The sequence below is a fragment of the Branchiostoma lanceolatum genome, chromosome 1 (assembly GCF_035083965.1).
Source record: "Branchiostoma lanceolatum isolate klBraLanc5 chromosome 1, klBraLanc5.hap2, whole genome shotgun sequence".
Classification (NCBI taxonomy): Eukaryota; Metazoa; Chordata; class Leptocardii; order Amphioxiformes; family Branchiostomatidae; genus Branchiostoma; species Branchiostoma lanceolatum.
The window spans coordinates 37,748,933-37,766,773 of record NC_089722.1 but is presented as its reverse complement, the minus strand read 5'-3'; the positions used below and the strand labels follow the sequence as shown (position 1 = coordinate 37,766,773).

Genomic DNA, 17,841 nt, shown 5'->3' with positions numbered 1-17,841 from the left:
ACAATTTATGGAAGTCTTCTGCGGTTGTCTCAAAAGCTCACCCACCGTCGTGTTACATTTGCTGGACACTGCTTTCGAGCCAAACAGCAAATAGTTTCGGACATCCTTCTATGGAAACCAAGAGGCCAAGTGCACTGCAGAAGTTTGACTTTTACCGATAGTTTAGTCAGAGACACTGGGATTGCATATGAACACTTAGGACAAATGATGTTGGACAAGGCGATTTGGAGTGATGTATGTACTTATTTAGTCCCGGCCGATGGCCGATAGATGATGAGATGATGATGTCAACCAGACCAAGTCACCAACTATGTATTTCTCTTTGTTTCCCAGAATACCATGCGGTACGGAAACAGTGCTCGACAGACCAGACCGACGGACCGGAAATGGACCTGAATCACGCCTGAATCATTACTACCCTTGACCCAACTTTTACCCCCCACCATATCGGAACCACGTTTTTGGAGATTTTAATCAGAACGACGTTCAGAAATACATTGAAATCTTTACGAACGATATATTGAGTTAACAACCATTGTGCAAACAACGAAGATCGACCTAGGGCACATAATATCTTTAACTTGGTGTTTGCCATATGTGCGAGGAGTAAAAGTGTTCACGTTTCCCTATATCTTGTTTGCAAGTTAGTTGGCGTAATAGAAATAAAGGTTGAAAAAGTGATTCTTTCGTTGTCTTTGTGTTCATTGAATCATGTATGCATTAGATTATAATTGCACTCTGATCGAACTTGATGGCTAGATTTGAATTCTTCGGCCGGTACAATGGGCCATTCGGCGTAACACTAGCCTGGTCACCAGTCTCTACAGGTCGGCTTATAGGTGTGTTTTACTGGGCCCAGTCTGCTATATTAACCCGTTTCTGTCAGATTGTCATCTTAGCTGCCATGTAGAGTTTCGCAGCCACCGTAGTTTCGCCGCCGTCGTAGTAATTTAATCCAATTTGCAAGGCCGACAATCAACACCCCGAGCGGGCTAAGCTCTCTGGGCGGGCGGGGGTCATGCACTCCCAGCGCCGTAGAGATAGCGGGGAGCCGCCGATGGTATGGTTTCCAGGCTAGCGTAACACACGAGCTTCTGTCTGAAGTTTAGTTATGGTATGTACGCAGTGGGACAGTCCAAAGTAGTGAACCACCGTAAAATCAGCTGCAGCTGAGTATACATCGACTACTTATATTATCACAGGACCTGATTTACCTAGTAGCCAGAGGGTTCGGCATGTATCTAAATGATATGTTATCTGCAACCTTCACCCAAGTAACTTATCCTGGGATGTGTGCGTGCGTGTGTGTGTGTGTGTGTGTGTGTTTGTGTACATGTGTTTGTGTGTGTACGCTTGCGTATGTGTGTGCTTGCGTGTGTTTGTGTGTTTGCGCGCGTGTGTGTGTACATGTGTTTGTGTGTGTGTGTTTGTGTGTGTGTGTTTGTGTGTGCCAATCATTACCTTTGCCAAGAAGGGTAATGTTTTTGGCAACGTTCGTGTGTATGGCTGGCTGTGAACACGATAAGTCGAGAAAACCTGAATGGATTGTCTTTATGATTGGTATGTAGGTAGGTCATGCGCATCCTGAGACCTCGAAATGATTGGATGTTGCCCCCAACCTCCCTCTAGCGACTTTTGAGGTACTGTAGCGGAACATCAAGTTTTGATATCTCATATTCTATCATGATAATATAACCTCCATAACATTACATTGAGACAATGACGGAGAATGAGACATGCGTCCCCTTTCCATTCTTTGCTATGGTGAGCTTCTTCTTCTTCTATTTCTTCTTAGACATCTCCAGATGACCCTATCAAGGAAAAGTAGACTGAGTATATTCTTGTCTCGTCTTTTCTTGCAAAGGACAAGTTTTGAAATGGTACGGGGCATGCATTCCCAATACGTTGTAGTATGGAATTGTATTCAGATAACCAAATGAAATGGAGGCCAAAATCTCACCTCCATTACTGAATGTCCACCAAAACTCACCTTGACAGGACAGCCCACACCCTAATGTGTCCAAAACTCCATTTCTGCAAATTTCCATACAACACTTTAACTTTAAATGCCCACCAACAGACGAAAACCTTTGACTTCCAGTCTCCAAGAATCAACCTGATCACACCACTTGGGAATACTTCCCCCAGCAGTCTCCCGAGTCTTTAAAAACACAGGTTTTGGGCCAAAATCACTGAGAAGGAAGCCTGACCTATCACATACACCTCAAAACTGACAGGAAGTCACCACATTTTTCAAAGAAAAGAAGTTTTAATGTTATATATCCGGTACTATTTTCCAACACACTCACCTACACGTTTTTAGACGCCCTATGTACGCAGCATTTGCTCTAAATGTATTATTTAATGCCATTGCAGTAGATTTTGACTTCACTAGATTTCATGTTTTCAAGACCCAGACCTCTGGTATTATTGCACATACGTTTATCATTGCATATACTCGACAAGAAACAGCCTATAACATACTATAGGCATTGCCATACCTTATACCATCTGATATTTGATAGATGTATAGCATACATCTAGATATAACATTACCTCATCAGATCTGTTACGGATTCCTTTTCGGATCCGCTAGATTCGTTAAGATCCAATGCCATTTCGTGCAGTGTTAGATATAACATTATATTAGCAAGCTGCGCCAACTGCAAATTCTACAACACCGAGTGGCTAGGGTAGTGCTTCAACGCTTAGTCTAACAACATGGCATTAGAGCCATGAACAGACTCTTAGTTGGATGTACCTAACCGAGAGCAGATATAAACACATGTGTATTATGGTAGTCGAATGTATAAAAGGCCTGACACCAACACACCTACCCACCACTTGGCACGTTCCGCCACGATTATTGTCTACATACATACAACGCCAGACACACAACACATAACTTAATACACTACTACAGCTGAACAACGAACATTTGCATATACAGGTTCAAGCTACTTAAAAAACTGCCAGACAATACAAGACAGGTTTTGAAACTAAAATACGATAAACGACTAAATAACGGTTGCTGGACTTGGTTTTGGAGACTGACTTTGATTTGATGATTTGTTTTAAAAGTGACTTTTGCTGAGTTATTCATATACATGTCTGTTCTATTATTTGTTCCTTATTAGACTATTTTCATAATCATTTTCTGCATATACATTTGACGTATATCATGACACTGATTTACCAATTGTCCTGTGTTTTCTAAACCACCTTGGGAATCAGCTAGATCTATTGTTCAAGAGGCTACGCAGATGTTTTAAAGATTAAATAGATATCAAAAATATCCATAACGCCATTTCTGACATCCTGGGTACTAAGGGGTGCTTTAGCATTCGCACGAATTTTATGAGATTCGTACGAATTTTATGAGAAAAGCATGAATTACTATGAACGCACGAATCTTATGGAAAACGTACAGATCTTATGGAAAACGCACGAATCACTATGTGAATACGCACGGATTTTATGGAAAACGCACGAATCTTATGGAAACACGTAGTCTTTTTATGCAAACCGGCGTTGGGGTCGGCATTTTTCTTAGTTTTTCTACCCACGACATTAGTGATTAGTTTTCGCATAGTGATTCGTGCGTTTCTCATAAAATTCGAAAGAATCTCATGAAATTCGTGCGAATGCTTAGTCACCCCTGGTACTGTAAACATCCTCCTAAGTGCGGGCCTCCACCTTCAGCCATACTCCACCTTCAATCTGGTTACTAAGGGTATTTTTGATGCGGATGGGTACCTGATGTTAACAAAAAGAAAATAGAAATTATGATAATATGATTTTGATGATGATGAAGGTACTGTTCGCAAAAGTCAAGAATAAAGCCAGTATAGTATTTTAGTACACTTATGATGCCAAGACTGAAAATTGCAAGGGAAGCCAAGTGACTGATAATTGCGCAAAAAAAAGTTTCTAGTACATTGTATGAAGGCATGAATTAAAAGACCATTCGAACACAACCGATTGTTATATTCAACCGACGTTTCGATGACCGTCCGTCACTCTGAACTTAGGCGATATGTGTCGCTTCTTGCAGATGAGGTCGCAAAACAGGTTAAATATGTACATATATGCGAAGATAGTTAATGCAGTGGTTACAGTGCGGTCCCAAATATAAAGAAGTGTATATTATATACGTAATCTAGAGTTAAGTATTTGTGCTACATATACTTCCGGTTTGCTATGTCAGTCTAGCGATTACGGGATCTTTTTATACATATGAATGTGTGTTGAATATTTATTTTTATTTGAGCTGAATGTGTGATGGTTGTGTGTCGATTTGTTAACAATAGAGAGAACGCTAGCGACCCCCAAAAACACCCCTACCAAATGAATTGGTATGGCTACCCTGCGACGTGACAAAATCAAGATGGCGGCCACCACACATAACAACGGATCCAACAAAGGTTTTGCTACGCAAACCTTCAATTATGGTAATATGATTTTGATAATGATGAAGATACTGATGTAGATTGAAAAAAAAAGTTCGCAAAGTCAAGGATAAAACCAGCATAGTGTTTTCGTACTTTTATGATGTCAAGACTGAAAATTTCAAGGGAAGCCAAGTGACTGATAATTGAAACAAAAAAAAAGAAGTTTTTAGTACATTGTATGAAGACATGTACCACTGAATGAAAAGACCATTCGAACATAACCGATTGTTATATTCAACCGACGTTTCGATGACCGTCTGTCACTCTGCAGCTGAACTGCAGCGATATGTGTCCCTTCTTGCAGATGAGTTCGCAAAAAAGTTAACTATGTACTTATACGCGAATACAATTAATGCAGTGTTTATAGTGCGGTCCCAAATGTAAAGGAGTGTATATTACCCATTAGAAATAGAGAAAGGGAGATACAAAAAGCTACCGGTCCAGGACAGAACGTGTAAACAGTGTGCAACGAAAGCAGTGGAAAATGAAATACATTTTATATGCGAATGTCCCAAATTTGAAGCCGAAAGAAACAGATTATTCACGAAAGTATCCGAAATCTCTAAAAGTTTTTCTAGATTAAAAAATACACATAAACTCATATTCCTTTTGAAATCTTCCAAACTACTCATGATTGAAAGTGTGGGACTTTCTATTTCCCAATGCTTTCAAAGAAGAAATCAAACCTCGTATTAGAACCATAGATATAGAAACTTATTGTAGACTAGCAAAATAGAATGATCTTGTATCACATGTATGCCTTATGTTTTTACTTTACATTTGTACTTCGACATTGTTGTCAACATGCAATTAGCCTACGGGCATGAATTTGCAATAAACGTATTATATATTCTTACCACAGTCCTGTCGCAGGGGACGAAGCGGAATTTTTGCAGAGCTTTGGCCAGAGCAAACCTGAGCTCCAGCTGGGCGAGGCGCATGCCCACACAGTTCCTGGGTCCGGAGCCGAACGGGAGGAAAGCGTACGGGTCACGTGCTTCTTTCTCTTCCTTTCTGAACCTGGAAGTCCGTAGGACATAAAAAAACGTTAAATGGTGCTTGCGGTGTGAGCTTAGGTGTTTGTTATTTTCTTTACCACGAATATCAATTCATTTGAAACCTCAATATTAATTCATAACCTCTTCTTGCAGAGCAGCCAATAAAATAAGCCCCTGGCAGGAAGAACTTTCAAAATTGGGATGTCGGTCTATAATTCTCCTGTTCCTGAAAAACTGCTACGGTGTCACCAAGTTTCACCCGGACTTAAAAAAATTACAAGCAACACGTCAGAAACAAATTCATCTAAATGATTACTAAGGCTTAAAAAGATTCGTTTTTTGGTCGATGAATTCGTTGAGTCCTTTGTCAACTCGATGGGCCGCTGCGACGCCGCCAGCGTGCCACGGGTACAGTGAGGGTGGGGCTTTAGATTCCGTACCTCTCCGGCTTGAACTTGTCCGGTTCTGGCCAGATCTCCTCATCATGGTGAATAGCATAGGCGGGGATGTTGACGACGGTCCCCGCCGGGATGTGCAGACCTTTTATCTCCGTGTCTTTATTACAGACGCGTTCTAGCCTAAAGAAGACCACAAAATTGTTACTAGGTATACAATAATTAACCATAGATGGATATCTACTCTTCTCGGTGTGTTTTTGCTTGTTTTATTTGTTGATGTGCATGGGTTTGACGAGTTGGCATGCCCCATCATGACGGGGATGAATGTTCCCTCCGAATAGCGATCTTTTAGGTCGTTTCGCTACATTGTCAGTTCGCTACATGGTAAATGTCGTTTCGCTACATTTGAGTGTAAGAAGTCGTTTTTATGCCATAGCAATGTATTTAGAGAAGTCAATGAATGAAACCATGACTTCTGTCTTGGTTTTATGTTGGGCTATCCCCATCCCCATCACCCAATTACAAACTTGGTACTTCTTGCATGTATGAAACGTCGATGTTTCATACAGGGTTCTACCTGACTTAGTACAGAAACAAAACTGGTGGCAATAAACTGGTACTCCAGTACTTAGCCTAGGCTACATTAACTTAAACAGGTGCGCTGTTCTAACTTAGAATTACGGTCGGCGATTTAACAAGCTAGTCGATGTCATGATTTCATCCATTGACGTCTGGACATAATTAAGTGATTGCAGGAAAACGGTTTTTATTTTCATCAGTCTATTTAGAGAAATACCAGTTGGATGTAGCGAGGCGACTTTCTTCATGCAGCAAAACGACTGGCCATTTAGCGAAACGAACTCTAGCGAACTGACTATGCAGCAAAACGACCTGTAACCGAAACAGTCATTCGTCGTCAATGAAAAATTAGACAAAGAACAAGACACACTATTTCAAAAGCACAAAATGTGGACCAACTTGCTACAATGCAAGAATCAAAACCTTCCAACCTAACCAAAAAAGCAGCTTGAGATTGTATCTTTCCTATTCAGTCCATCTCGCATCATTATCTCTAATTATGTTCATGACAACTACGAGGGGAAGTCAAAAAGAAACGCCTTTTGTATCATAGCAGGTTCATTTTTGTATGAAATTAGTTGACATTTGCCTGAATTACATCTCATGTCATACAAAAATGAACCTGTTATGGTACAAAAGGCGTTTTATTCTGACTTCCACTCGTAAACAAGAGAAAAAAAATCCGCAGCACCTCTGACTAGCAGGGAACATCCTCAGGGTCTCGTTAACGCACATCTCCAGGAAGGGCATCTCCATTAGAGCCTCGTAGTCCAGCTTGCCCTGAAGTACAAATTAAATACCCTTTAGCTTCTTTTTATAGGTAAAATGGTAAAGATCACCATAACCTTTATTTATTGCTATCTAGACGTCTAGATTGGAAAGTGGAGCCCAACCCTGTTCTTAAACCGCTTTTTTACCTCCCCAACCGAAGTCAGGTACCCATTCTAAGAGATTTGCCAAATATCAAACGCAGTTCAAATGATGCTTCACAAAATGTTTGGACTGTTTACTTGCACATGTATGTTTAGGATTATCTGAACCATGTGTTGACTATTGTGAATGTTGCCTTGATCATATTATACAGTTAGATGGGACAGCCTCTACGATTAGGGCATAGGAAAAAATAATATATTTTCAGCTATCCCACCGACCCTATATAGCTAGCATGGTCAGGATTTGCGCATCTTCTGTCATTGAGCAGCTCATGAAGCAATAAGGATCAGGATCCTAGCAAGCTCCGGGATATCCCAATCTTAATTTTGTTTTATTTATTATTGGTTCAGCATGTACATGCCAGGGTTGCCCAACTAGCCGGAGGCTATCACTAAGGGCAAACCCATGTGAGGTCATAGGACTGTAGGTTTTGAACCACTCACACCGGTACGTACCGGGAAGGACCCCTAATCTTTTCGATAGGTGCGGTTGGTTCTTTAACGTGCTCGAGGTGTGGCTCTCCTCAAACACGGGACCTCCATCTAACGTCCTATCCAATGAACGTCCCTAACCGAAGCTAGGTACTCATTTACAGTGAGTGAAGTGAGGAAAGTCGTGTTAAGTGCCTTTCCCAAGGGCACAACATCGGGGCATATCGTTGCTTTCGAGCCCGGAACCTCTCGGTTGTGGGCGAAACACCCTAGCGATTGCGCCACACGATGCCACCAACGTTGCATTAATTAACTCACCCGTTTCTCAATGACGGCATCCACCTCCTCGATGACTCTGTCCTGCACCTCCTGGTGAAGAGCCAGGTTATATGCTGTGCAGGAGATCACGTTTGATGTAGTCTCGTAACCACCAAGCCAGAAGAGCACGGATTCGCGCTTGATCGCCTTCTTTGAAACGCCTTTTTAGAGGGGAAACACACAAAGCATGGTAAGTACTCATGGAACTAGAATGTCTTTATTACGGCATTAGGGCCCAACCGAGCTTAGCAGTAGAAACAGCCATGTTAATGATGATTATAATTTCTGACCGTGTTTGACGAGTTCATGTGACACTCCCCTGTCCAGTTCCTCATTGTGAGCTTTGATCAGCAGTTGTAGGAAGTCCACTCGTTTCTAAATCAAAAACAACAAGAGTTCGGAGACCTCCAATCTTCGTGAAATATTTATTATGCAAATAAGGCCCACATTTGCATAATCTATATTCAACTATGTTCACTGTTATATAAATTCCAAATGCCACAAGTATGAAATTTCAGTTAGGTACCAATGTGGAATTAAAATATTTTCTCATTTATTATGCAAATTAGGTCTTCATTTGCACACGCAAACACGCTCAAAACAATATCTCCATGACAAAAATCTCCACAGCCTTAACAGCAAATAATGGATTTTCGTGCACAATAACTTGATTTTACACTGACAATACAATGGTAGTCTGTAATGCAAAGCAAAACATATAAGAAAAAAAAAAGGTATATCTTACGGCCTCGTCTTCGTTGCCTCCTCTCATATTAATGACATTGTCGACCGCGGCGTTAAAAAAATCGATCACTTCTGTGGGAAACAAAGTCACTCCGAAGCGCAGAAGGACCTTTCCCAACTGAGGGAACAGAACTAAAAAGAATGCAAGGATAATGATTTACTATAATTGATTATATTCGAATCCGGTACGAAAGTTATATGAAGATGAACGTCACTTTATCGTAGACATTTCATGATATGATGATTTACGCTCAAGGCTGACCATCTTTCTGTCTACCTGCTGAAATGAATTCAAAGGAAACCCAAGCAATATTAGGGCCCGAAAATAAATTTTTCGAAGTCAATCTATCTAGTCATTTATATACATGATAAGTTCAAACAACACTATCACGATGTATTACAACGTCCATAATGCAACAATACGGCGTTGTTGTGATGTGAGAACTGATTGAAAATCGTTGCCGGAGTTTTTGTGGGCTCGCGAAACTAAGGGGATCATCGTTTGCGCTGTTTTAAAATGCTCAAAGTATGAAGTTATTACGAAAATGTGCTAAACAATGGTAGTAAGTGTCACTACCATAAAGATTTCAGCATTTTTTCTTTCCATTTTTGGGCCCCAATTTTGCATCAGTTGCCTTTAAGACATTCGATCCCATAGATAAAATATTCCGGGTCATCGTCAGAGTTTGAATGGAAGTCTAGATACTAGTAGATAGAGTAAAATACAATAGACACATTTGTACGGTCTTACAGTGGACATCAAATACTCACATAGAATGATCATAAAAGGGTTGAAGAGATTGATGTCAAATCGCTTCTTGGCGTTGGTGATGAAGGGGTTGTTGGGATCGTGCAGGGAGTCGACATCGACTCCGAACGCCGTCCCGGCAATCACGTCCATCGTGTAGGCACCGGCAAGACTGTGTTAAAACCACGGTAAAGGGAAGGGTAGTATATATTAATTCATGCAAATTTATTCATAACAAACACATGTGTGTGTATGTGTGTGTGTGTGTTTGTGTGTGTGTGTGTGTGTGTGTGCGTGTGTGTGTGTGTGTGTGTGTGTGTGTGTGTGTGTGTGTGTGTGTGTGTGTGTGTGCGCGTTGTGTGTGCGTTGTACTAGTACTCTAACTATGGTTTTTACCCAAACCAATGAACTTCCATGGACGTGCCGAAAATTATGAAGAAAGGGAATAGCTTACAGGCTATGAAATACGTATAAGCACGTTTAATGGTTTTAAGTCAAAATGCCCAGCGCAGCCGATGGTCATGATCAGTTAGCGTCTGTTTTTCATTGAAGACCTGTGTTTTCGAGAAGTGCTTCGTGCGTTTTTCATAGGATTCGCACTGATGTCGTCACCAGTCTTCTGTCTAGGGTTATTACTACAGTTAGAGTTGCGCAGTATGGTGCACCGTTCGATTTATTCTGGCTGTAGCTCTTTAAAACGCCTGAGTTGACCAAAATTCTACCTAAACAAACCTGACAAATTTAGCTTAAATGTTGGGGTAGAGACTTGAATTTTGAAAAGTTGGTAAATGACGTTGGAAAATTATTTTTGTATGGCTTTGACATGTGTTACATTGGAGCGTCCGTTTGGTGGTCCCCCTCCTCATCTAGCCAGTTTATTTATTTATTAAGATTTACCACATTTGTGGAAGGATTGACATAACAGAAGACTATCACCTTTTCAAGATGTCAACCCAGACCAGAATGTAAGGTTTGGACCATCGCAAACCGGGGCATGCCCCTACTCTTTTTTGAAAGGTGTAGTGGGTTCTTGAACGTGCGCGGAGTGTGGCTCTCCCCAAACACTGGACTTCCATTTAACGTCCTACGTACTCATTTACACCTGAATCAAGTGAAGAAATTTCTCAAGGGCACAACGTCGTGGCGCATGTCCAGACATGTCTGGGGGCAAGCCGGTATCGAACTCGGGTTCCCTTGTTTGACGGCCGAATGTTCTAGCCGTTACGCCACACGACGGCACCATTTCTGGTCAGTGAATGCAATACTCACTCTTTCATGTTGAACATGGCATCTTGTTTCGCGTTCTCATCAAGGTTGTCCACAAAGTTGTCCGCATACTTCTCCATGACTAATGCCATCTGTGGGGAACATAAAAAAGCACAACAATAGCAACGGAGTTCTTTTAGAGGCCTATATACAATCATAAAATGTCTCTTGCGATCAATTCAGAATTCCATTTTCGCAACAACTATTGAATTGATATAACCAGTTATAAAATATTTGAAAACGCCAATTCTGCTAAGGTGAAAAACATGCGTATACCAATGCTATATACTGTGAATAGTTTCATCGGGTCAGCTAGTAATGGAATAGCAAAATTCGTTGTACACAAGCAAGTGTCTTATTCACATTGACGTTGGATAAAGGGTGCCGTATGATCAGAAAATCTACTGTTGTGATGAACCGTGATAGGGTGTTGGGTGTGTGGTGGGTCTGTGTTGTGTCTTTGGCTACATTTGAAGTGCCATATGTTGTGGCCTCTTTTTCTACTGTTTTGGGTTGCTCTGTGCTTCCCATTGCCAGCACGTTGTCTAGTTTTTGTCAAATTGCATGTATTTTTTTTTGTAAAAAAAAAGGCAAGAAAAAATCTTGTTTATATTCCTTGTAATTACCTGCTTGAGTTTAACGGAGCTGAAGGCAGGTGAGATTGCACTTCGAAAACGTCTCCATTCCTCATCTTTCAGCATAGTCAGCCCCTTGGCAATGATTTCACCCTGGCCTTCTAACACCTGTAAGGTTAAGGTGATGACGGCAGCAAAATTTTAAGGCTGATTCTACACCATCAACTGTTTTGTCAATTCTGCGTTTCAGTCAAGTGAAGTCAAGTCAAAGATTATTGCACAACGATTGTAACAGGTACAATGTAAGGCAAAAATAAAATACTACTGGCTACTAATATCAAACTACTAAAAGCTATAGGTAGGTTCTATGCTATACGATGCTTAGGTTCTAGGCTGTACAATGCTCCATTTCAAACTACATGATGGCACTATCTATATGATATTGTCAGAGGTAGATAATGTCAACAGGAGATACAATTGGGAGTCGTATATGTCAATTATACAATTACATGATGAGGAGATGAATGTCTTATACAACTAAATCGCTATTTCACGGATTCTTTTTTTGCATAGATGTATAGATATATTCTATGACATACTCTTAGACGCATGAGGATTTAAGCCTATTGAGACCAGGCTTTCTACGCGCATCTGGGGTTGGGGACTGTTAAGGCCCGTCCCTTTTATCGCTTACTTATCGTTTTTTAGATATAAGCCCTAAATATTATGGAGATGGACTAAAAACATTCATATCAATGTTTTTGTATAAAAGAATTCAAATGTTCAAGTAGCGATGAAATTCTTTCAAGTTAGAATAGTCTAATTCTAGTTTATGTAGTTTTCATATGAACCGCACCCTTCTGTTAGTGAAGTTGTTAGTCTCCCTCACAGTGATGTCTCTGACAAGCTCCAAGTCTCCGACCATCATGATGGGTTGCCGGCCTTCAAAAATCCTGATGTACGAAATATGACACGTTGATGAAGGACATCCACCAAGGTAATAACATTTATAAGGATGATCAAATGTAATAACTTATATTCGGTTGATATTGTTTTTTTTGCCATTTGTATTCGCCACTGCACTGATCAGTCACTGTTAGTTCTTTTTGTTATTTAACATGTTCTCATAATTCTGTTGATATGGACTTTTCATATTAATTTGTCAACTTTAGATCTGTTTAATTTCAATATTTTGTTATCTTTGGTTGATACTGATTTCGTTATATTTGTTTGCCAAAGAGGCTGTTATTACTTTTATTTTGGATATTACTTATATTTACAAGTATTCCATTTCTGTTTCCACCTTTACCTATTGCGTTGGATCCATGGCTTACGTTCTTTTTCCTGTACTTTGTTTTTCTCTTGTTTGTATTATGTGTTCATTTTGTGAAATGCAATAAAAAGAAAGAAAAACATTTATTAGGATGAAATTTGGAAACGGGCAACCGTTTCAAACAGCATCCGCTATCTTTTGTCAGTGACTGGGCGAATATCTGGATTTACCAAGTTTTGAACCAAAATTAAAATGTTAATGAGAAGAGGACAATTCAAAGATAGTTAAACAAGATCAATCAAGACACGGCTGTATGCTAATAAGTCAATTAGGTACTGTTGTTTGGGCTAGGAGGTATGGTCGTCTCAGAGTCTGAAACACACACACAGACACACACACACAGACACACACATACACTCACACACACACACACATACACATACACGCACACACATAAGTAAAGATACAAGCACAGACATATATAAATGCATACACACACAAACATACATACATCCCCCACACATACATACACACAAACATGCTTGCACACCTCATGCACCGAAAACACAGATACCCCCCCCCCCAACACACACACACACACACACTGAACATGTCCCTAAAAATGCAAGTGTGGTTCATCATTTTCTATTGCGACTACATAACGTGAAGGCCATTGAAAAGAGTAAGGTAACAAATGACAGATCACACTAACCCGTACACTTTGTTGAACTTCTTGTAACACTCCCTGTCAAACTGGCCTACGCTCTTTAAATAAAACAAAAAAAACAACGGTAAATGTTGAATTAATGATAGAAAAATCACAACCGACAACACTGGATTTCACCTCAGTATGCTATGTCCCTCCCGGACATTGTTCCAGTATTATTATGTAGACACAGGAATTGAGTTAAATTTCTTAATAACATTCATCCGTCCCTTATTGACTTCTCCTGTTCCAATATCTGGAATTGGAACGCCCTGTATTTTAAACATGACAGGGAGCCCAAATTTATGTCTCTTTTTTTCGAGCACAAGTTGAGGCTTTTTTACCAACTTAAATCGCACCCCGACCAATCAAATCGCGTGAATCGCATTGAAACTCAGATTCGTGTCAGCCATTTCCCGACAAATTCCTTTCTTAGTTGCGTTAACGACTAAATTTGACAAAATAAACCGCAATTTTACGTTTAAAAAAAGTAGTAGAAACTATTTTCTTGTAAAGTTAACGTTAAATCGCGGTCACTTTCTATTAATTTCAAAGTGCCAAAATTGCCAATTTGAAAACATCTCTGGAAAGCTGACACCTTCCAACATCTCACTGGCGAGTTTATTTTGTCAAATTTAGTCGTTAACGCAACTAAGCAAGGAATTTGTCGGGAAATGGCTGATACGAATCTGAGTTTCAATGCGATTCACGTGATTTGATTGGTCGGGGTAAATCGAGACCGTGGCTTGTCCAGAAAAGGAGATATCAAAATCGGAATTTCTGGTGAATCTATGAAAGCCACCAGCGGGCCCAAAGTCAAATACAGTCAAACCTTTTCTTAACATCAACACAAGGGATTGACGAAAGGGTTTGCGGCAGCCAATTGGTTGCTACAGACATGTTGATCGGTTGGCTAGATGATTGGTACACGTATTAACAGAAAATGGCAATTTCTTTTAAGCACCTATGACCCGCGGCACGCTGGCGGCGTCGCTGCTGCCGATCGAATTGACACAGCACTCAACGAATTTCATCGACAAAAAAGAAACTTTTTATTATATAAGCTTTGTGTGTTTTGTTGTCTTGTTGGTCATACCTTTACGTTTTGAATGATATTCCTATTATAAAGTCAAGGGCAACACAAATCCACTTTAGGACGCAGCGACGCCGCCAGTGTGCCGCGGGTCCAGTGAGAGGGGGGCTTTAGGACTTGTATAGCGCCTGCAGAAGTCCTGAATTTGCAATGGCTGCTGCTGGACTGGATGTTCTTTGGCGGGAAAAAAATTTTTTGACGAAAGTAACAACAGTCTTTGTAAAGGAAGTTGTGGGTAGTCGAAGAAGGAGTTTTGAAGTGAGAAGACCCACACTCACCTTTCCGTATGACAAGTAGTTTCCAAACAGCGGTACAGGCTTGGGGCCAGGGATTCCCAGGTCCTTGAAGGCTGAATAAGGCCACACCAGATAACTAAAGCATAAAAGTTAAACGAGTTTTTTGGTTAAATTGTACACGGCACCTCAATACAGGATTTTTCTCACTTAATTCCGAGAAAAAGAAGAACCATACAATTTAAATATACATCTGAAAAAAAAAAATCGTTTTTGTGAGAAAAAAATAAAATACCGCGCCACTGAGCTCCCTATTTCCAGCGCGATGCGGTTCCTGACACGGCACAAACCGGATATGACGTAATCGTACGGACAATGCTGTAGGGTCTATGTTGCTCTTTCAAAGACTAATATTACACAGTACTGATATGTACTGTGCCTCATCCTCAAATTGACCAGGGGACTTAATGGTATCAATTGAAAGGTAAAGAAACAGACTATCCCACTCTGGATTTAGCTAATTGGATCTAGGTGAATTGTAATACAGACGAGCAGATTGCCAAATAAACTTGCCAAAAACTGATAATGTTTCGAAAGCCACAACGTTCGGAATCATTTTATAATGCACGTAATGTATACATGATTTTAAATCCTGGCCTGTAGATATGAAAAGTATAAACATTATGTAGGTCTAAGGTTTTGTTTTTTTGCACTACAGGGAGTTGATTCTTTCAGGTGGAGCAGATTTTTTTTAGATCGACGTTTGGTGAGTATTTTTCTGAGGCCTGAGAAGCAATAACTGTGATGTCTGTGCTTTACACCCATGTAACTGGGTCACACCGACTGACCCTACTCTCCAAGCAGAGCTAGGGTTTCGGCTGGTTATTGACGTGTTTTTAGGCGTTTTTGTCGGGCTTTCTACTTTGTCATCGTTTTTGTTGTGCTGCAAACCCAAGGTTGGGTTTATACAGACAAAAAAAAATGAAAAAGTAGAAAGGCCGACAAAAACGCCTAAAACACGTCAAAAACCTGCCGTAACCCATCCTCTGCTTGGAGAGTAGACTGACCCGGCGTACGCAAAACGCTGCGCAGAACAGATGCGCATACGGATATACGGTTCGACCGGTTTTACCGCGTGGCAGCAACCTAATTTCTCAGGCCCGGGGGCGAAACACGAATTGAGACAATGTTTTAAAGAATCCTTCGTCTAGAAACTAGTACAAAACAGAAAATTCCAAATAGGCTAAATTTGAGTAATAATAACGACATTTCAGACAAGTGCAATGTTAGTACGGCTTGCGATATTTCCATTGTCATTGTTGTATTGTTCAAAATAAGCAAGCCACTTTGGCGAAAGTTGAAAGCTTACGCCCGTAGGTACGGTTCGATGTTCTTGCAAGAAAATCACCGAAACAAAGCTGCGACGTTAAGAAGCTACATTTGTACTTACAAGTAAAGAAGGGCCGCACACAGCCCCAACAGCACCCAAGTGAATGGGAAAGGCAACAGTTCCAGCATTGTGACCAGTCTTGGGGTAGATCAGCGAAAATTTGGTCGAAATTCGCCCTGAACCGCCCAATTTCTCCTTGAGGTCGCAGAACACAGTGTTTATCCACGGCCCCTGGAGGTCAATGACCTCGTGGTGTAAAAAAGTAGTGCGACACAAATCTTGACTACTTCGTAGAAATGTTTAAGTCAATGCTAGCCTCGCCCGAAGTTGACGTTGTGGGGCAGTCGGCTACTCATTTGCTCTAGTTCTCTGTACTGTGAAATTTGCATTTTACCGATATGTTTTGCATACTTGACTTTCCGGCTTACTAGTATCATGCCTGGAGGGAAAACGAGAAGTCAAATGAGCCTTTGTTGTCATGTCTAAAGCCCCCGTCACAAATAGGCCGACGAGCTTCAAATGTGCATTTTCGGCCGAAGTAACGCCGACGTCCTGTCGATTACGCGGGCTTCGGGCGATTTTTAGAAATCAAAGTTGATCCAAACATTGGCCTTTTAACAGGTTAGTCGATACTGACTTCGTCCGGCCATGTCCAAGAGATGGTACCATCTCATGGGGGATTATTTTAGTGTTCGACCGACGTCGCCCGAGATTTTTATTGGAAAATATGGTCGACGCTTGGGCGATTTTGAAATTCGGCGAACTTCGGGCGATCTACAAAGTCGGCCGACGCTCGCATGAATTGTGACGCCGGCTTTATGACGATGACCTCAGGTTTTCACCTAGTACCTGTACTTTTTTTTTCAATGGTCTCACGTTACAAGATACGGCTGGAAGTCAGAACTGTCATGTTTTTTAATCCAATCACACCCAGAAGAAACCCTATTCTTTTCAGTGTGGTGGGTTCTTTAAATTGATCAGTATGTTACTCTCTTCAAACACGGTATCTCTATTTCAAGACGTCATCCGAGGGACGTCACTATATATGGAGTGAAATGTATAACAAGAACCTGTTGCCAAGCTCTAAAAAATTTAAAACTGAAATGATCACGTGTTCATATAATTTATCAACATGCAAGGTCATGGTACATTTCTACATAGTTTCGCACACGTTACATTTACAACATCTGGTAGGACAGCCTTTCTTACAAACGCTAGCGGGTCCGGTATCGAAATTTCCTACAGACGCTAGCGGGTCCAGTATCGGACTCTCCTACAGACGCTAGCGGGTCCAGTATCGAACTTTCCTACAGACGCTAGCGGGTCCAGTATCGAACTTTCCTACAGACGCTAGCGGGTCCGGTATCGAACTTTCCTACAGACGCTAGCGGGTCCAGTATCGAACTTTCCTACAGACGCTAGCGGGTCCGATATCGAACTTTCCTACACTGACGCTAGCGGGTCCAGTATCGAACTTTCCTACACTGACGCTAGCCGGTCCAGTATCGAACTTTCCTACAGACGTTAGCACCGGGTCCAGTATCGAACTTTCCTACAGACGCTAGCGGGTCCAGTATCGAACTTTCCTACAGACGCTAGCGGGTCCGGTATCGAACTTTCCTACACTGACACTAGCGGGTCCAGTATCGAACTTTCCTACACTGACGCTAGCCGGTCCAGTATCGAACTTTCCTACAGACGTTAG

At 41.1% G+C, this 17,841-nt stretch overlaps 2 protein-coding genes across 3 annotated transcripts in view; one reads left to right on the top strand and one right to left on the bottom strand.

The window, feature by feature from the left end:
• LOC136421767 (myosin-16-like) overlaps window positions 1–681 on the top strand; it is a 48,611-nt gene extending 47,930 nt beyond the window's left edge. Inside the window, exon 41 of the mRNA XM_066409306.1 lies at window positions 334–681. The gene's annotated coding sequence lies outside the window, so the exon portion shown is untranslated. The remainder of the gene's footprint in view (window positions 1–333) is intronic.
• Window positions 682–2,249: 1,568 nt separating this feature from the next.
• On the bottom strand, window positions 2,250–16,527 carry LOC136421751 (cytochrome P450 3A24-like). 2 transcript variants are annotated; one of them, XM_066409271.1, is made up of 14 exons: window positions 16,197–16,527; window positions 14,792–14,885; window positions 13,427–13,479; window positions 12,298–12,394; window positions 11,493–11,609; window positions 10,870–10,958; window positions 9,624–9,772; window positions 8,854–8,984; window positions 8,399–8,483; window positions 8,109–8,269; window positions 7,118–7,206; window positions 5,890–6,027; window positions 5,309–5,471; window positions 2,250–3,756 (listed from the first exon to the last, which is right to left on the bottom strand). In XM_066409271.1, exons 1-14 carry the CDS (start codon window positions 16,262–16,264, stop codon window positions 3,679–3,681), a joined length of 1,512 nt encoding a protein of 503 aa, XP_066265368.1. In that variant the 5' UTR covers window positions 16,265–16,527; the 3' UTR covers window positions 2,250–3,678. The 2 variants fall into 2 exon arrangements, with proteins under 2 accessions (XP_066265368.1, XP_066265374.1); XM_066409277.1 differs by lacking the exon at window positions 5,890–6,027.
• Window positions 16,528–17,841: the final 1,314 nt, after the last annotated feature.

Coding starts and splice junctions, on each gene's coding strand:
- LOC136421751 (XM_066409271.1), bottom strand. CDS start 16,264: ATGCTGGAACTGTTGCCTTTCCCATTCACTTGGGTGCTGTTGGGGCTG. Junction 12,395..13,426: donor AAGTTCAACAAAGTGTACGG/GTTAGTGTGATC, acceptor TTCGTACATCAG/GATTTTTGAAGGCCGGCAAC. Junction 3,757..5,308: donor TCCCCTGCGACAGGACTGTG/GTAAGAATATAT, acceptor TGTTAACATCAG/GTACCCATCCGCATCAAAAA.